Below are 20,611 nucleotides of genomic sequence, written 5' to 3'. Positions count from 1 at the left end.
TGCGGTCCAAAAAAATAAAATCAGTGTTGGATCTGTATTTTTTGCAGATCCATTGTAATGCCTGTCCTTGTCCACAAAACGGACAATAAGACATGTGCATTCCATGCCACAAAAACAAAACATTGAGTCATTTCAGTTTATTTTTTTGGTGGATCCATGAATGGTTCCACATAGAGGCCTGTAAAAAAATAAAAATAAAAGTGTGTGTGGTCACAGCAGGACTCATTTGCCATAACACCAGTTAGATTTTTGCAATTTTGGGTTTGCAGATGTGGCCCCATTCATTTCTACATGAGTACTGCTACACTGCAATACTTGGGTGTGACAGTTATCACGCAACCAAGATCACCCTGTAGCTGAATACTAACACATTCTTACAACCCATTGTATGCAACCATATTGCAGATATGGCCCTCTAAAAAGGAGCTTGACACCCGATCTAGATCCATTCAGGGAAAATAAACATACATACCACCACCTTTCAAAATATTTTATTTTCCAACAATCCAGTAATAACTATTCACAGCTCATATCTAGTAACAACCTACAGTTACATGGATGGTAAAACTATTAGGTGCCAATAAAATTCTCTTTAGGCAACATGGAGAGACTGGCAGTAGGCACATCTACATACATTACTAGATTCTGACTTCACGGTTTTATTGTAGTCTGGATTCATAACCTTTTCCACTTTCCTCAATGCTCACTGCTTGCCATTGCCATTGATTGGCCTCTTCTTGTGGGCATCACTGGAGAGATATGCTTCAAGCTTGGGACGGCTACTAATGCGTTTGACATAGGCACAGAGGAGTGGGAAGCCTGAAAGGCAGTCTGGTGCCAGAACAAGATGGTTGTGCAGAAGATCCACCAGGTTGTAATCGGCAAAGGAAATCTACAAAGCAATAGGGAAATAATGCAGTTATATATCACAACTTTAGGAGTCAACGACTTACAGGGTATTCCGGCCCAACCAGTTGCTCTTCATTTCAGGAGGGTAATGCCCCCCCCCCCCATAGTAGGCCCGCCACCTCTCTGCATTTGTTAATTGTTCAAGTCACCTTGAATTCACTGTCAGCTCGCAGAAAGGTCTAAGAGGGGAACCAGCATGGAGAACATAATACAAGTACTGAGCAGATTTACTGTCAACTGGAATATTAATGAATGGCCCTGATAAGTGGAGGAGGCATTTCTCCACCTCACTTGTACTATGGATTTATACAAAGTTGTTTATAATCCAAGGTACATGTCAATGTGTTTCCATGGTAACAGACTACAAACAATCATCCTGCTTTCAGTTTTCCATGTGTCCCATACTTGCTGCTAAAGTACTGGAGCAACAAAGGTGGTTGTGAAGGTGTGCACAGCCTTTAGATCTTTATGAACACGAGTATTACCATGTGGACTTTCCATTTCTTGCAGGCTCTCTAACAGCAGCCTGTGTCAGTGACACAGAACTATATATTTGCATACATTAAAGATTTAGAAAAAACAAACACACACAGAACACATACATACAGAACAGACCAAGTTTGGACACTCCTTCTCATTCAAGGAGTTTTCTTTATTTTCATGACTGAAAATTGTAGATTCACACTGAAGGCATCAAAACTATGAATTAACACATGTGGAATTATATACATAACAAAAAAGTGTGAAACAACTGAAAATATGTCATATTCTACGTTCTTCAAAGTAGCCACCTTTTGCTTTGATTACTGCTTTGCACACTCTTGATGAGCTTCAAGAGGTAGTCACCTGAAATGGTTTTCCCTTCACAGGTGTGCCCTGTCAGGTTTAATAAGTGGGATTTCTTGCTTTATAAATGGGGTTGGGACCATCAGTTGCGTTGTGGAGAAGTCAGGTGTATACACAGCTGATAGTCCTACTGAATAGACTGTTAGAATTTGTATTATGGCAATAAATAAAAAAAAGCAGCTAAGTAAAGAAAAAACGAGTGGCCATCATTACTTTAAGAAATGAAGGTCAGTCAGAAAAAAAAAAATAAAAAAACTTTGAAAGTGTCCCCAAGTGCAGTCGCAAAAACCATCAAGTACTACAAAGAAACTGGCTCACATGCAGACCGCCCCAGGAAAGGAAGACCAAGAGTCACCTCTGCTGCGGAGGATAAGTTCATCCGAGTCACCAGCCTCAAAAATCGCAGGTTAACAGCAGCTCAGATTAGAGACCTGGTCAATGCCACACAGTTCTAGCAGCATACACATCTCTAGAACTGTTAAGAGGAGACTGAATCAGGCCTTTATGGTAGAATATCTGCTAGGAAACCACTGCTAAGGACAGGCAACAAGCAGAAGAGACTTGTTTGAGCTAAAGAACACAAGGAATGGACATCAGACCAAAGCACAGATTTCCACTGGTCTAATGAGTCCAAATTTGAGATCTTTGGTTCCAACCACTGTGTCTTTGTGCGACGCAGAAAAGGTGAACGGATGGACTCTACATGCCTGGTTCCCACCGTGAAGCATGGAGGAAGAGGTGTGATTGTGTGAAGGCGCTTTGCTGGTGACACTGTTGGGGATTTATTCAAGATTGAAGGCATACTGAACCAGCATGGCTACCACAGCATCTTGCAGCGGCATGCTATTCCATCCGGTTTGCTTTTAGTTGGACCATCATTTATTTTTCAACAGGACAATGACCCCAAACACACCTCCAGGCTGTGTAAGGGCTATTTGACCATGAAGGAGAGTGATTGGGTGCTGCGCCAGATGACCTGGCCTCCACAGTCCACGGACCTGAACCACAGAGTGAAGGCAAAAGGGCCAACAAGTGCTAAGCATCTCTGGGAACTCCTTCAAGACTGTTGGAAGACCATTTCAGGTGACTACCTCTTGAAGCTCATCAAGAGAATGCCAAGAGTGTGCAAAGCAGTAATCAAAGCAAAAGGTGGCTACTTTGAAGAACCTAGAATATGACATTTTCAGTTGTTTCACACTTTGTTATGTATATAATTCCACATGTGTTAATTCATAGTTAAATTTTCAGATCAATGGCCTGTCAATTAAATAGTCCTAGTAAAACTAAAGCAAACCAATACTCACATGAGCTCCTACCACAAACCCCTTCCCCTCATTATTAGAGGAAAGCAGACGTTCAAAGTGACCAAGGTCAGTGGGCAGAGCCTTAACGTAATCATCTTTTCCATTCTCCTAAACAAAAAAAGGAAAATCACATGAATCTTCTGAAGAGGAAGACATTTCTCTGTCAGACTTCTGGGTTTCACTCACATAGTTCTGATAGATCATCTTCAAATACTTCAGCCGAAGATCTTCCACTCCGTCATTAACCATGTCTATGAGGCTTGCCTCATGAGGATTTTTCCCATACAGATCTACAACCCAATCAGTTCAGAATGAGTAAATATATGCAGAGGGATCCACAAGCTCAATACATGAAAGAACAAAAGAATCTCCGACACCTGAGTTGCTCCTGATCCCCCAGTCGTGTGGATTAAAACATCTGGCAACGGGGGGGGGCTATTGGCGGGGAGCAGCCAATAGCAGGCTGTGACAGGGACTAGCCTCCCTAGAGTCACCTGGAGATGCAGCGGGATCAGGAACAGCACAGGTGCTGGGGAGGTGGGTAAGTATAATCTATATGAGGGGGGCATATGTTAGACTTTGTATAACCCCTTTAAGTTGTAATACCATGATTCCTTGCAAGAAGGCGCAAAATGGCATTGGACTGATACAGCGTGAAGTCTCCATCTTTAAATCCTGGAAGTTGGCCATACACCTACAAGGAGAAAAGACGACAAGGAACTAAGATAGTTAGAATTGACAGCACTGAATGTTAACTACAGCAAAATTCCTGGCATTGTTGGGATCTGATTGATGCAGATTACAAAAAAATATGGATTAACGTAGGGAAAAATAGAGGATACACTGGTACTGAATGGATCAAGTACTGGAAGTGGAGCATCTAGGGCAGGGGACAGGAACCTTCAGCACACCAGCTGTTGTGAAACTACAACTCCCAGCATGCTCCATTCATTTTTATGAGAGTTCTGAGAAGAGTAGATTAAGCATGCATGCTGGGAGTTGTAGTTTCTCCCTACTCCTTGTTTATAGTATAAGGCCAAGAAACAACACAGGAGAGGAGAGAATTGATGACCAAACCTAATAAGCAGGGTGTTCTATTGGTGGCAAATAAGGGCCTTAGACTGGGGCTCCGATCAGAAGCTGCCACTGCACCACCAATGAGGGGGAGGGGAGAGGACCCTGTGCCCACTGCCACCAATGATTAATACTGGGGGGTTGAGAGAGGCTGGCGCACTGTGCCAATGATTTTAATGGGATTGGGGGGGTACACTGCACCACCAATGATAATTACCCCTTTATACAGGAGGCGGGTACTGGCAGATCAGCCGCAGTTAACCCCTTAGGTGCCGCACCTGAGGGGTTAACTGCCGCTGATCACAGCTCCCTGTCAGGGGCAGGGTGCCGGCAATGTGATTCTGCTGCCGGCACCCGCCTCCTGTATTGTGTTAAAGACTGATTACTTTATATGGGACTCCAGACTTTTCACTATTAGGCTACACAGACCGGCGCCCAGCAATGTCCCAGCACTCACCATTAGTCCTGGGGCGCTGCTCCGTTCGCCCCCAGTGCCCCATTACTGTCTCCTCTCCTGCTCCACATGTTGCTGATTACTATCGGAGCGATGGGAGGAGACATCAGCTTCACTAGTGGGCATTCCTTCTCCCTGGCTGTAGGGGGGAGGGAGGACAGCTTCCTTCTCCCCTGTGCTGCTGAGAGAACATGAGCGCGCCAATAGCAGCGCGCTCATGTTCAGAGATACTATACTAGACTGTGCAGAAGCGCAGCCCAGTATCGAAAAAACTGAAATCCCGGTATCGTATCGATACCGGGACAAAAGTATCGATTGAGTATTGAAATTTCGATACCCGCAACAACCCTACACCAGACAGGTTTGAAAAGACTTTGGGGGGGGGGGGGGGCCCTCTGGTTGAGTGCCAACTCTGTATGGGAATAAGGGCCGTTTCACACAAGCGGATGCCGTGCGTGACATCCGCTCCGTGAATGACAGCCAAGACCCGATGTGAACTGCAGAAGCACGGAGCAGTAACATGATTGATAATGCTCTGTGCCTCTGTGACCTCTTTACTACGAAATGACAACTTTATCTCACCGATTTTGTAGTAAAGAGATCACAGAGAGGCGCAGAGCATTATCAATCATGTTACTGCTCCGTGCCTCTGCAGTTCACATCGGGTCTTGGCTGTCATTCACAGAGTGGATGTCACGCACGGCATCCGCTCGTGTGAAACAGCCCCAACTCAGACAACTCTGGTGTCTACAGGTTGCAGTCAGTGAATGTCTGACAGTCTTTGATAGCGACCAATTATATCCAGGACCAGTAGGACTACAAGTTAAATGTACTGTTTCAACAACATCTTAATGCTACATAAAGCCTTTTCCTGACTGTCAGTTAAGGTAGATGAATGTAATTGTCCTTTTTATTCTGTTTGTTTTGAATTTTGTTTACTTGATAAAAAATGAGAAATAAAACAAAAAAAAATTATAAAAAAAGTTATCACCTATGACAGCACCCATGGAGAGACAGGAAACAGGAACCAGAAACAGCAAGAACTAAGAGGATAGAGATAGACAGGTGCTGTCATAGGCTCAAAGAAAACAGATTACCGGCAAGTGTAGTCTCATTTTTCCCCTCTCGCCTATGACAGCACCCAAGGAGATTTAGGAGTCTATAGTGCTTGGGGGGGGGGGGGGGGGGGGCCCCCCCAATTAAGATATTAAACATCCCCTCACATATCAACAATGGAACTCAGATATTTTCTTTTTTTAGAGAAGCACAGAAGGAAGGAAGAACCATCTCTTGGGAACGGTGAAAAGAGGAAGACACCTTTGGCAAAAGGATCAGGAGAAATAACCACCCTAGCCAAGATTTTTTAAGTAAGGCTGGTCAATGGAAAGAGCAGCAATCTCACTAAGGCCACTTTTACACTGGCGAGTTTTTGGCACAGGTGCAATGCCCGAGGTGAACGCATTGTACCCCCAATAAATCCATACCCATTCAATTCAATGGGGCTGTTCAGATGAGTGGTGATATTCACGCATCACTTGTGCGTTGTGAAAATCACAGCATGCTCTATATTCTGCAGTTTTCACGCAATGCAGGCCCCATAGAAATGAATAGGTCTGCATGAAAATCCCAAGCATCAGCAAGTGCTGATGCGGTGTAATTTTCACACATGGTTGCTAGGAGATAAGAATGAAAGCAACCCAGACCCCATTAAAGTGTATTCACTATTATTTTTCCCTTATAACATACATAAAGGGAAAGTAGCATTCTTAATACAGAATGCTTACTAAAATGTGGATTGAGGGGGTTAAACAAAATAATTAACTCCCCTCATCCAATTGATTGCGCAGGTGGCATAGTCTTCTTTCAGGACCTGCAAAAGGACCTTTGATGACGTAAGCGCAGGTCCGGCTGAATGAAGCTGGGGCCTTTTGCAGGTCCTGAAAGAAGCAAGAAGATGCCAGCTGCACAATTAATTGGGGGAGGGGAGTTAATTTTCTTTATTTTTTAACCCCCTCAATCCACATTTTAGTAAGCATTCTGTATTAAGAATGCCATTTTGCCTTATAACCATGTTAAGGGAAAATAAAATGAATAGAACACCCAACGCGAACTTCAGTGAGGAAGTCTGGGTACCACATTCAGTTTTTTCATGCGCGCAAAATGTATTGTGTTAGTGCAGAAAAAAAAAAAAAAAGGAACATCGGAATGCAGTCAAAACTGACTACAATTGCGTGCCTAATCACGCAGTTTTCTCGCAATGCAAATGCAACGCATCCGTAGCAAATCCAGGACGCCCGTGAGAAAGAGGCCTAACTCTTCTAGCAGAGGTAATCGCTAGGAGAAAAGCCAGCTTTAGGGAGAGCATCTTAGGGGAAATGTTGTCCATCGGCGCAAAAGGATCTGACGTCAGGGCTGAAAGAACTAAGTTTGAATCCTAAGGAGGGATCCCATTTCTGCAAACTGGGGATAACTTAGAAACTGCAGTGATGAATCCTTAGGACAGGAAACAGAACTGGAGGTGGAGAGGGTGGTCCTCGTTTAAAGGGTTTCTGTCACCTGAAAAAAATGGGTATTAAGCTTGCTGACGTTAGCGATTTGTTAATGTCAGCTGAACAGAACTATACATACCTATATTGGTGCCATCTCACTGCCCGAAGCCTTTGAGATTTTTATAATATGCTAATTAGCCTCTAGGAGCAGGGGGGGGGGGGGGGCGTTGCAACTGCTCCTAGAGGCTCTGTTTGCCCACCTCTTTTCACGCCCTTCTCTTGATTGCCAGGGAAGTGCTGCTCTCCTCTCTCCGGCTGTGTCTACTAAGAAAATCTTGCGCAGTCGCAGTATTCAGCGCAGGCGCAGTGAGGGAAGGGCATTCTCCGGCAGTCGGCTTCCTCACTGACCTATTTAGCACAGGTGCAGTGAGGAAGCCAGCAGCTGCCGAGCATACTTCCCTCACTGCACTGAATGGGATGGCGCAGGCACAAGATTCTTAGTAGACAGCGCCAGTGGGAGGAGAGCAGCGCTGCCCTGGCAATCAAGAGAAGGGTGTGATCCAGTTTCCTGTCCTGAGGAGTAGGAGGCGGTCTCTCCATGGGTGCTGTCATAGGCGAGGGGGAAAATTCCATGTTAGAAAATCTAGATGCCACTCCCTCTCTTCTGAGGCCTGGCGTATCCCCAAACAGTGTATGACCACAGTTGGGGTGTTGCTGTATTCAGGAGAAAGGGTAGCAAATTGTGGGGGTGGGGATATTCTCCTGTTATCAGTTATGAAAAGGTTTGGGCCTAAAGCACTATTTTCTTGTTATTTTTTTTCTAAATTTTCACACCCAAGTAATAAAAATTCCCCATAGCGGTTTTGACTGTTGGGGAACCTCAGGGTCTCTTTAAATGCAACATGGTGCCCCAAAGACCATTTTAGCAAAACCTGCCCTCCAAAAACCGTATGGCGCTCCTTGCCTTCTGTGCCCAAACAGTGTTATACGACCACATATGGGGCATTTCTGCAAACTGCAGAATCAGGGTAAGTGCTTGTTCACACGATCGTGGAATGAATAATGGAATGCCTCTAAAGGCATTCCAACATAGAATTGCACTATGGTCCATGGGAACAGAATCCATAAAGCAATTCACCTTTTACCATCAAAGTGTGAACGGATTTAAAAAAAAAAAAAAAAAAATTATGAAAAGAAAAAATTTTAATGGAAAAAAAAATATCTAGTTTGCTTTAATTCAAATGGATTACCTAAAGAGTTAACATTTCTAAAACCAGTTTTGAATAGTTTGAGGGGTGTAGTTTCTAAAATGGGGTCATTTATGGGTTGTTTCTATTATGTAAGCCCCACAAAGTGACTTCAGAACTGAGCCTTAAAAAGTTACTTCTAAAATTTTCCTAAAGTCAAAAAGTTGCTTCTAAAATTCTAAACCTTCTAATGTCCTAATAGAATAAACTTACATTACCAAAATGATGCCAACATATGGGGAATGTTAGTGATGCCTCATAAAATATTCATTATCTGTCTTAAAGGCAAAGAGTCAAATTTAGGGGTTCATAAACTTTGATTTTTGATAAATAAAAAAAAGGTAAAACATTGATTCAAATTTACCATTAACAAAGTACAAGGTGTCAGGAGAAAATCTCAGAATGGCCTGGATACGTGATAAATATTTTTATATTTTAATAGTACAGGTGGTTTCACATGCAGCTATAACCATGTGTATTTTTTCAGTCCCCTGAAAGGAGGGGGATTTTGAATTTTTAAAAAACTTATGGTTCCCATAGGGAACTATAATAAGCAGTCATTAGATTGCTTCTTTCAAAGACTCCAATGCATTATACGGTGTTCCTATGGACGCCTGCCACATGCACCTCTGCCCATCCTTCGAGAACTCTAACCAGGGCTACATGACAACATTTGTCACACAACTTATTATGCAATAGTCAATGGTGGCAATTGCACAAAACTCCATCCAAGTTGGATTTTTGTCCAGCTGTCGCATCGCGACACCATTGACTGTCATTACACATCAAATGTTGCCATGTAGCTTCTTGCACCTACGCCATATGACCGATGAACATGGCACCACAAGGACTCGGGAAAGATGCAAGAAGGCTGTGGCGCAACTGCAGATTGTCTGGGGTCCTGGGTGTATGACGCCCCAATGATCAGATACTGATGACATTTGAGCTTACAATTACATGTAGATACTGGAACAGACCCCAGAAAACCGGAATTAGACTTACCGGTAATTCAGTTTCCATGAAATCACCATGACGGCCACAAGGAGATTGACCCATGACCTCTGTGGGGGCAGGAAACAGAGAAGAGGTTAAATTGCCCCCTCCCACCACCGCACCTCAGTGTTCCAAAGATATCAAGTGCCAGAAGTGTCCTAGTATTTCCCAGTATTACACCATACCAGAAAAATACCGGTGAAAAACAAAATTTCAACAAAAGAAGGGAGGGTGTATGGGCCGTCATGGTGATTTCATGGAAACTGAATTACCGGTAAGTCTAATTCCGGTTTTCCCATATCATCACCATGACGGCCACAAGGAGAGTTATAAAATTATTTTTTATGGGTGGGGGCAACCGCCTGGAGAACCTTCTGACCAAAGGAGAGGCCAGAGGTTCCAGACAAGTCCAAACGGTAATGTTTCACAAATGTGTGAATACTAGACCAGGAGGCGGCCCTGCATATATCATCCAGGGAGGCCCCTGCTCTTTCAGCGAAGGTAGTAGATACAGCTCTGGTAGAGTGGGCTCTAATATTGGAAGGAGGATCCAGATTCTGGTTCTTATAACATAAGGTAATAGTGTCCTTAATCCATCTTGCAATGGAGGATTTTGAGGCCCTGGATCCCTTATTCCTTCCAGCAAATTGGACAAGCAGACTGTCAGACTTCCTGAAGTCCCTAGTGGCTTCCAAGTATCTAATAACTGTACGCCTAACGTCAAGGAAATGAAATTGCTCTTCTTCCTGGTCCTTGGGATTGTTGAAGAAGGATGGAAGTAGGATCTCCTGGCCTCTGTTGCGGTCTGAGGCCACCTTTGGCAGGAAACCTGGGTCTAGTTTAAGCACAATCTTATCCTCAGTGATGGTAAGGTATGGTTCCCTAATGGAGAGAGCCTGAATCTCTCCCAGTCTCTTGGCAGAGGTAATTGCTATAAGAAAGGCAGTCTTAAATGAAAGCAATTTGATTGAACAATCCTCCAACGGCTCAAATGGGGAACACATAAGATTGTTGAGAACTAAATTTAAGTCCCAGGTTGGGCTGCGGGACCTAAGTGTGGGTCTCAGTCTACGTGCAGCTCTAATGAATCGTTTGATCCATCTATGGTCTGCCAGGTCGGAATCAAAGAAGGCGCTCAATGCCGAAACTTGAACCTTTAAAGTGGATGGAGAAAGGCCCATGTCCAGGCCCTTTTGTAGAAATTCCAGAATTTTCTGGATACTGGGCCCCACGGAATTTGGATTTTCCTCGCCCGACCATGAGCAGAATCTCTTCCAGATCTTCAGGTATATCGCTGAAGTGACCTTTTTCCTAGAACATCTCAGGGTGGCTATAACCTGGTCTGACAGGCCCTGAGACCTTAAGAGGGAGACCTCAGGATCCAAGCCGTGAGCTTCAGGAACTCCGGATGAGGATGTAGCAAAGGACCCTGGTATAGGATGTCCCCCCTGAGTGGGAGTCTCACTGGTTCGTCTATTGCTAGCTTTAATAGAGGGGCGAACCAACTCCTCTTGGGCCAGAACGGAGCGATCAGTATTACCGTGGTTCTCCCCTCCTGAATCTTCTGAATGACCCTCGGGATGAGCGGCAATGGAGGGAATGCATACCCTAGATCCCAGCACCATTTTAGGGAGAAGGCGTCTACTCTCCAGGGATGGTCCCCAGCATTTAGGGAGCAGAATATTTGCACCTTCGTATTTCTCCTTGATGCAAACAGGTCTATTGTAGGAAGCCCCCATCTTCGGGTTAGCATATTGAAGACCTCTGGGTTCAGTGCCCACTCTGTATGATCTATTACCTGTCTGCTCAAAAAGTCCGCTTCTAGATTCAGGGATCCCTTCAGGTGCATTGCTGAGATGGACTTTAGTTCCTTTTCTGCAAAGGAGAAGATCTCCTCTGAGATACTCTGGAGTCTCCTTGATCGAGTACCCCCCTGGTGTTTTAGGTAGGAGACCACAGTCACGTTGTCCGATAGGACCTTCACGTGCTGATTTCGTATCACTTGCTTGGCGGCGAGAAGGGCTTCTCTTACTGCATACAGCTCCCTGAAATTTGAAGACTGAGCAGATATCAGACGCCTCCACGTTCCTTGGAAATAGGCTCTGTCGATTTTTGCTCCCCAACCGGATTGGCTGGCGTCCGTGAAGACGGTAATCGACGGTGATCTGATCCATGGGACTCCCTGGGACAGATTTCTCTCCTTCGTCCACCATGAGAGGGACTTCCTTACTAATCCTGGGATTGGGAGCTTGGAGTCCAGAGAACCCTTCTTCTTGTTCCAGTGGGACAATAGCCAGGTCTGAATCACACGGCAGTGAGCCTGTGCCCACTCGACCGAGGGTATACAGGAGGTTAGGAGGCCGATTAGGCTCATTGCTTCCCTCACTGAGCATTTTTTCCCCCGTTGGAAGCGCCTCACCTTGTTTATCAGGGACTGGATTTTGCTCTGTGGAAGAAAGGTTGACTGAGTTACGGAGTCTAGAGTAACTCCCAGAAATCTCACCTTCTGGGATGGAACCAACATTGACTTGGGTTCGTTCACTATCCAACCTAGTTGAGATAGGCGGGATAGAAATACTTCCAGGTCCGACAGCAGGAGATCTTTTGAGTCCGCTATGACTAGGAAATCGTCCAGATATGGCACTATATTTAATCCCTCCTGTCTGAGAGGGGCTATCATCTCTACCACAAGTTTGGTGAAGAGCCTTGGAGCGGCTGAAATCCCGAAGGGCAGTGCTATAAACTGGAAATGACGAATCCGATTGGAAGGGTCTAGGACAGCAAACCTTAGAAACCTCTGGTGATCTGGGTGAATGGGGACGTGCAGATAGGCATCTTTCAGGTCGATAGAGCACATAAATGCCCCTAGCTTTATCAACGGCACTAAGGATCTGAGAGACTCCATCTTGAACTTCCTGTAAAGAATAAACTTGTTCAGTTGTTTTAAGTTTATGATGGTCTGGAAGTCTCCTTCCTTTTTCCTTACTAAGAATAGGGTTGAATAGTACCCCTGACCCCTCTGAGATGCGGGGACCGGGATTACAGCACCCTTCTTCACCAAGTCCTGGACTCCTTGAAAGATGTTTAGGTTGGAGAGTCTGGTAGGCAACCTCGTGATGACGAATCTTGCAGGGGGGAGAGAGGTGAACTCGATCCTGTAACCTTGCTGAATGATGTCCAGGGCCCAGGGATTTCTTGATGTTAATGACCATGGACCCAGGAAATCCTTCAGTCTCCCCCCTACAACGGCGTCATTGTTTGTCCTCAGATTTGGACTGGGGCTTGAGAAGGAAGCCCCTTCCTCTACCCCCTTTGGGATAAGACCAGCGGCCTGACTTGCCCTTCCCTCTAACAGACTTATTCTGTCCGCCGTAGGACCGAAAGGACTGATTCTTCCTAAAGGACCTTTCCTCTGGGAATCCCTTTTTCTTGTCGGCCGCCTTCTCAAGTATCTCGTCTAGGACCGGCCCGAATACATATTCTCCTGAAAAGGGGATGGATATCAGTTTTAGCTTAGAGATTCTATCGCCCGACCAGGACTTCATCCACAAAGTCCGACGAGCCGCATTGGACAACCCTGCCTCCCTAGCACAGAATCTGATAGACTCAGCAGATGCATCTGCCAGGAACCCTGTAGCTGATTTGAGTAGCGGTATGGACTGCAGGATCTCTTCCCTGGAGGTCTTTCTGCTTAGGTGGTTCTCAAGTTCCCCTAACCACAGGTACATAGACCTGGCTACCGATGTTGCCGCAATGTTGGTCTTGATGTTAAACATGGAGGCCTCCCAAGCTTTCCTTAAAAGGGCATCTGCCTTTCGCTCCATGGTGTCCTTCAATTGGGCAGCATCCTCAAACGGCAGGGCAGTTTTTTTGTTAACCTTTGCCACCTGCACGTCAACTTTAGGGGTCCCGTCAAACAGCTTAGACTGAGAGGGGTCGAATAATAATCGATTTTTAAACTCTTTGGAAATCCCCAATCGTTTCTCAGGTTCTGACCATTCCTCCAGAATCATCTGTCTAATGTGCTCGTTTATGGGGAAGACCCTGGATTTTTTCACCTTGAGTCCCCCAAACATTTCATCCTGAATAGAAACGGACCTAGGGGTCTCTTCAATCCCCATTGTTGCTCTGACTGCCTTTAACAAGTCATTCATCTCCTCCGAGGAAAAATAAAACTTCTTATTATTTTCGTATACCTCCCCCTCAGAGAGAGATGGATCATCCTCCCACTGCGTGGAGGTAGAAGCTTTATCGCCTGCGTCCTCGGATCCGGAAGAAAAAATCCTGGAACGCGGACGCTTGCGAGAAGGCTCGTCCTGGGGATCAGACTGAGCAACTCTAGCGGCCCGAATTTCTTCCTGAACCACCGATCTGATATTTTCCATAAGGGACGACTGTTCCTCCTGGATTACATCAGAAATACATGCTTTACAAAGCTTCTTTCCATAATCGTCAGGCAGTTTCCTTGCACAAGAGATGCAGCGAGGAGGTTTTTTAAGCTTTTTTTGCGCCTCTTTAGCCTGAAACAGATATGGAAATAGCAGTATCAGAAAATAAGGCCTTGGCAAAGAAAGAATATCGTGCCATAAGACAAGCGGATCCCCCGAGGGATACTTACAGGAGGCAGAGGGGGAGCATCCAGCTCCATAACAGTTTGTACCTCAGGACCTGACATTCTGTAGGGTAAAATGCAGCTGCAGTACTCACAGACCTCAGATCAGCGTCCTTATGGCAGCTCCCGCCTTTTATTCAAACTGCTCTGCTCCTGCGCTTTACTTCCGGGTTGCGGCCGAACCCGGAAGTGACGTCACCGACGTCGGCGTGCGCACACGCCGGCCGCTACCAGCCCGACCCACAGGGGAGGAGGAGGAGGAGAATTGCGGCCCGGGAGCAGGCTCCAGACCAGCCGGAGCGAGTCCTCCCGATACCCCCCAGCCCAGCATGAGCACGCGGCCGCCGGCGGACTGGGGGAGCTCCGATGAGCCTCAGGTAACCAGGAGGCCCCTGGAGACGACGAAAAAAATAATAAACAAAATCCTATCTTCATCTCCCTGCCGCCGCAGGGAGACTCTTCTCTGACCCTGGCCACAGTGGGGACAGGAACACTGAGGTGCGGTGGTGGGAGGGGGCAATTTAACCTCTTCTCTGTTTCCTGCCCCCACAGAGGTCATGGGTCAATCTCCTTGTGGCCGTCATGGTGATGATATGGGAAAACAGTACTCCCAAGCTCAGCATCCTCACCCCTAGTGTCTTATGCTGCATTTCTATATGGACCAGTAGCTGAAACAGGTGAGTTTTTTGTACTGGTTAGTTTTCAGGGCTAACAGACCCCTTATTGAGATTTCAATCAATATCTATTCTCTTACATATTGTGTGGGACCTGGGTGTCTGGTTTTTAAAGCAGCAGGGTGTGTGGGAAGGGGGTTGCAGTGTCCCCTCTTAAACTCCATCTGCACCCTGAAAACCATTTAAACTCCCACCACCACAATTAAAGGCCTAATAGGGGATCTGAACCTGCGCTCCTCTAATCACTCATTCTGTTACTGTAAATCTGACAGGCAGTCTATTAGGGTGAGAGGAAACACTGAAAGCAGCAGTACACCAGAGCTGGCATCCACAAGTGATGGAGCGGGCACAGACCCCGATCCCACGCCATCACCTGATCTACATTTTACCATTATACTTTGCCCATAAGGGGTTTCATCTTACCGCAGCTTTCTTCAGATCCCCCTTCTGCCAGTCAGCAGACGTTACAACTTCCTCCTTCCATTGAGCTCCCTGGTCAGCCATGAGCATCCGCATAGCTTCACAACGACCTGACAAGGAAATCAAATGGAGAAATAACTCACCCCAAACCCCTGCAGACCACAATGCAGTTTCCTCCCTCCTCCCCAAATGTTACAAAAATGTAACCTCTTCCTTACAGCAGTTGGCTATTCTGACTAGGGCTAAGCTGCAGTACCAGACACAGCCACACGTGTTTGGATGTCTGTGTGATGAATTCTGCCTCTTGGGGCCCTTTTACCCGAGCGGATGCCGTGCGGGTAATCCGCTGCATGAAAGACAGCCAAGCCCCGCTCCGGACAGGAGAGACACGGAGCAGTAACATGATTGATATGCTCAGTCCCCCTCTGATCTCTTTACTACAGAATCACGGTGACAACTTCATCTTACTGCGATTCTGTAGTAAAGAGATCAGAGGGGCACGGAGCATTATCAGTCATGTTACTGCTCTGTCTGCTGTCTAGTACGGGGCTTGGCGGTCTTTCACACAGCCGATTACCCTTGTAGGTGCAGCTGACTGTAGTAAACCATCAATGTAGAAATGCTTTAAATGGTTTGGTTTTAAAGGGCTTCTGTCACCCCACTAAACTGATTTTTTTGTGTACTTATAATCCCTATCCTGCGATATTGCTTTACCTTATGTTATTCATTTTCGTTCAGTACATTTTGCAAAAAACGTACTTTTATTATATGCCAATTACCTTTCTACCAGCAAGTAGGGCGTCTACTTGCTGGTAGCAGATTCAGAAAACCGCCCTCTTGTTGATTGCGGCTGGCCCTGTCAATCTCCTCCGGCCGGCCCTGTCAGCATTTCAAAAATAGTGTGCCTGTGTTGATTCGGCGCAGGCGATCTGAGATGAGGCTCGCCTCCTCAGCACTCCTTCAGTGCAACTGCGCCGATGACGTCACCGAAAGAGAAGATGTCATTGGCGCAGGCGCACTGAGGGAGTGCTGAGGAGGCGAGCCTCCTTATCTCAGATCACCTGCGCCGAATTAACACAGGCGCACAATTTTTGAAATGCTGACAGGGCCGGCCGGAGGAGATTGCAGCTGGCCCTGTCAATCAACAAGAGGGGGCGGTTTTCTGCGGCTGCTACCAGCAAGTAGACGCCCTACTTGCTGGTAGAAAGGTAATTAGCATATCCTAAAAGTACGTTTTTTGCAAAGTCTACTGAATGAAAATTATTAACATAAGGGAAAGCATTATCACAGGATAGGGATTATAAGTACACAAAAAAAAAAAGTTTAGTGGGGCGACAGAAGCCCTTTAATAAAAAGAAAAATCTACTTACCTCGGACATCAAAATAAATGATGGTGTATTCAGGCACTAAAGAGAAAAGACAGACGGTATTAATTGGTGGTAATGCTACATGACTTCTGTATATGCCGGTTGTTACAAGTTATCCCTAAGGGGTCATACACACAGCCGTTGCAGTTATTGTGGTCCGCAAAACACAGATACCGGTGTGTGTTCTGCATTTTGCAAAACGCAATGTCCAGCCCATAATAGAATTGGTCCGTTTTATGGATAAGGATAGGACATGTTCTTTTTTTTAGGATGCCACACGGTGTGCTGTCTGCATCTTCTGTGGCCCCATTGAAGTGAATGAGTCTGCAAAAAAAGCCGATCAGATGTGGACAAAAACGGTTGTGTAGGAGTTCTGCCCATTTGGGGGGCTCCAACGTGTACAGAGCAGAGCTGTGGAGTCAGAGGCCAAAGTTCTGATATTTCTTAAGTTGCTGTAATATGTAATGCACTATGCAGTTATTAACTGGAAAACACAATCACACTAAGGCCTCATGCACACGACCGTGCCTTTTTTTGTGGTCCGCAAAAGACAGAATCCGCCATTGTAGAAATGCCTATTCTTGTCCGCAAAATGGACAATAGAACATGCTATACATTTTTGGGCGTGGCCTCGGAACGGAGCAATGGATGCTAACAGCACATGGAGTGCTGACTGCATCTTTTGCGGCCCAATTGAAGTGAATGGGTCCGCTCCCGAGCCGCAAAAACTGCGGCTCGGATGCCGACCCAAAAAACGTTTGTGTGCATGAGGCCTTAATTGTAAGAAACCTATGAATTTGTCCTCAGACAATGGTAGAAAAGCGCTATACGCATGTCCTGGAAATGCTGAGAATCGTGCAAGTCTAAATGGGAATAAAAGAAACATGCAAAAAGCGGAGCCGCTATAGTCAGTGGTTGTCTGGGAATAAATACCTTACCACAGGTCCCACCATTCACCCTCCACTATGGAAAGATTCCTACTTACCTACTCCCCGCCGCTCCGGTCCTGCGTGTCCATCTTCCGGTCCACGGCTTGTATACTTCCTCTCCGGCACGGGCATGATCATCTGCTCCACTGCAGCCAATGACTGTTTTTTGTAGTGATGTGTTACAGTGCAATATGCCGCCAGAAGGATACCGACAGGCAAGCTATTAGGCTGTGCCTCTGGCAGGACCTATTAGGACTTGCACAGCGCAGAACTGGAGGCCTTCCTTGTAGGCCCAGCTACTTGCAGACATCGGCAGCCCTCACTCTCGTACGTGGCAGTGCCGGTGGCTGACTGAGGGAGTCCTTCCTCTGAAACCACTTACACGCTGTGGTTGCTATTGACTGTGGCATCTAAAGGGTTAAACCATCAGCGCTTCCACCATTTGGGTGGGACTCCGCTCTCCACTGTCCAGGAGACCCATGCAGCACTTACGCCTTTTTACAGCGGTCATTAAGATGTATCAGCGGTAAGGCAGTTTCCTAGTGTTTTTTGCAGCCTTGGCAGTTCTGAAATTGCAGCTTTCACTGGGTTTAACGTTTTCCCATAATAAAACATATGGCTTTCATAAGCAAGTCTGGCAGCTATCTAAAGTTAACCACTTCACTGCCAAAGAGCTGATACTGCAGGGAGCAGGTGTGTAGGAGAAGCAGGCCAAGATGGAGAACAGCCATTGTGAGGAACACATCCACGGAGAACAGCGTGTGGTGATTTGCCAGAAGCTCTGTTACCCCCTCTGCACAGACCATGAGCAAAAGTGTGCGCGCCATCTAGTGGCCACTGACATGTAGCTTTCTTGTCGGAGGCACTGTACAGGAGCAAGGACAGGCAAGTACTGGGGGACTAGGAGGCCAACTGGAAACCTTAAAGGGGTTGCCTAAAATGCTTAAAAATGTCAGACAACCCCTACAAGGTCTTAGAAAAAAAAATGATATACTAACCCCCTTACTCCAGCACCATTCTCTGTGACACTTCTCTGGTACTCCCACTGAATGTCACCAAGTACCAGGATGTGCATGGATCCAGTCACTGTCCTCAGCTGGAGACCACCAAGCACAACAATTGGCCAGAAGGTCAGGTACAGCAGCAAAGCGTATCCAGAGGCATCCTGCTTTCTCCCCTACGTCCCACCATATGCCTATCCTTTTCCGCAAAACTGACAGACAATCGGACGTTCTATTTTTTTTTTTTGCAGGCCATGGAATGGACAGTGCGCCGTCCCCATTGAAATAAATAGTTCGGCATCTGATTGTCAATAAAATGTGGAGCGAAACATGTCTGCTGCCCAGAGACCTTGTGTCGTCCAACTTTCCAGTGCCAACTACTGCCATAGGAGGGCACAGAGCCGCCGTTTTTTGTCCGCATCCGAAATACTGTTTTTTGCAGCATGGCTGTGGAAAAATTCACTTCAATGGGTCAGCAAAAGATACTGACAGTACTCTTGTGTGCTGTCCACATCCGCTGCTCCAATCCGTGGTCCACAAAAAATAATTCCATATAACCTGTCCTATTCTTATCTGTTTTGCAGACAAGAATAGGCAGTTATATTAATGGCTGTCCGTGCCATTCCACAGATTGTGGAACATACACACAGACACTATCCGTGGTTTTGAGGACCACAAAAACACACAACGGTCATGTGCATGTAACCTAAGGAAGCACCACATAAAACTGCAAATAAAGCCGTCCTATAGCCCAGCCATTGGCCTAGCAGAGCTGAGTGAGCGCAGGGGCTCATACTACACAGCCATATGGTGGATGGATTCTCCTCCTATGGTTCCCATTGTGAATGGCAGGGCACAGGAGCACTGACAGGTCTGTAGGCACAGCACCCTCTGGACTGCCCCACCATGACACATGCCTGGAGCACAGCGCCCCCTCTAGGTTACATCTGTAATAGAGGGCTGGGATCACAGCACAAGCGGCTGCTATAGGCGTCACACCCACTTAAAGGGGAACTCCTGCAGTGGTAAAACAAACTCCAGGAGCTGATGCCGGTGACCACTGTGTACACAGCCCATCCTGTACAGCAATGCAAAGTCACCCATGGAAACGGGACGCAGAAAACTACAGCCCTTCTTAGTTTCTAGTCCATAAAGTGAGTCTGCAGCAGACATCTTCCAGTACAGATTACACTTCCCTCGGATAAGCCGTAAACACCCAGACTCCGCGATAAGAGCAATGCAAGCGCTGAGGCGTCTTACTGTTGTCTTGCGGTGAGATCCACAGGCACAGGAGTCACAGCCGCTAGATGAGCGGAGGCTTTATAGGCGGCGGAGGGGGAGGAGCTGAGGGAGACTGCGCCTGCGCGGCGGCTCCTGTCAGTCACGGCGGCTCCTGTCACTGAGGAGGGCAACCAGGCTGTGCTGCCCACCTAGTAAGAGCAAGCCAGGGCGGGGTAGTGGTCCGTAACCCCCAGCAGCCGCCATCAGTCATGCAACAACGTCTTGCTTACATGAGACAGTTTTGTCGCGTTTTTATTTTATTTATTTTGTTATACAAAATCACTGCGTTTTTTTCTGCTGTGTAAACTATTCTAAAGATTGTGACAAAAACTCTTTAAATACGGCTCATGTGAACACACTACATAGCTATGGGCCATTAAAGGGGTATTCTGGTTGCTACAAGTTATCCCACAGGCTGGGGCATATACTATCAGATCGGTGGGGGTCCTACTGCTGGGGACCCCGTATCTCCTGCAGCCCCCCTGAAATTAACAAAGTGGCCGGTCACACATGCTGGTGGCCGCTCCATTCACTTCTATAGTAGTTCCGGAGATAGCGGTACAGCGCTCCACTGTCTCCGGAATTCCCATAGAGATGAATGGATAATGTCTAACAACTGGAATACCCCATTTAACCCTTTTGAGGACCAAGCCATCTTTGACAGAGACAGGATTTTGTTTTTTCCAACAGTCTTAGGCCTCATGCACACGACCGTTGTGTGCATCCGTGGCCGTTGTGCCGTTGACCTGTCCTATTTTTTTGACGGACAACGGTTCACGGACCCATTCAAGTCAATGGGTCCGTGAAAAAACGTGATCCGTGGCCGTAGGTTACTTTCATACAGACGGATCCGAAGATCCGTCTGCATAAAAGCTTTTTCAGAGCTGAATCGTGAAAACTCATATCCGACAGTATATTCTAACACAGAGGCGTTCCCATAGTGATGGGGACGCTTCTAGTTAGAATATACTGAGAACTGTGTACATGACTGCCCCCTGCTGCCTGGCAGCA

At 46.5% G+C, this 20,611-nt stretch overlaps 2 protein-coding genes across 2 annotated transcripts; both read right to left on the bottom strand.

Annotated features, from left to right (window-relative positions):
- Positions 1-475: 475 nt before the first annotated feature.
- On the bottom strand, positions 476-19,663 carry LOC122941806 (glutathione S-transferase P 1). Its single transcript, XM_044299249.1, has 7 exons — positions 19,580-19,663; positions 16,393-16,428; positions 15,026-15,132; positions 3,666-3,753; positions 3,246-3,349; positions 3,060-3,167; positions 476-892 (listed from the first exon to the last, which is right to left on the bottom strand). Coding segments are annotated over exons 1-7 (633 nt in total). The 5' UTR covers positions 19,581-19,663; the 3' UTR covers positions 476-703.
- On the bottom strand, positions 12,319-14,290 carry LOC122941805 (lamina-associated polypeptide 2-like). The gene is made up of 2 exons (XM_044299248.1): positions 13,935-14,290; positions 12,319-13,836 (listed from the first exon to the last, which is right to left on the bottom strand). Exons 1-2 carry the CDS (start codon positions 13,989-13,991, stop codon positions 12,568-12,570), a joined length of 1,326 nt encoding a protein of 441 aa, XP_044155183.1. The 5' UTR covers positions 13,992-14,290; the 3' UTR covers positions 12,319-12,567.
- Positions 19,664-20,611: the final 948 nt, after the last annotated feature.

This window comes from Bufo gargarizans, chromosome 6, assembly GCF_014858855.1.
Source record: "Bufo gargarizans isolate SCDJY-AF-19 chromosome 6, ASM1485885v1, whole genome shotgun sequence".
NCBI classification, from domain to species: Eukaryota; Metazoa; Chordata; class Amphibia; order Anura; family Bufonidae; genus Bufo; species Bufo gargarizans.
The sequence above is the reverse complement of the archived record's forward strand: the minus strand, read 5'-3'. Positions and strand labels throughout refer to the sequence as shown.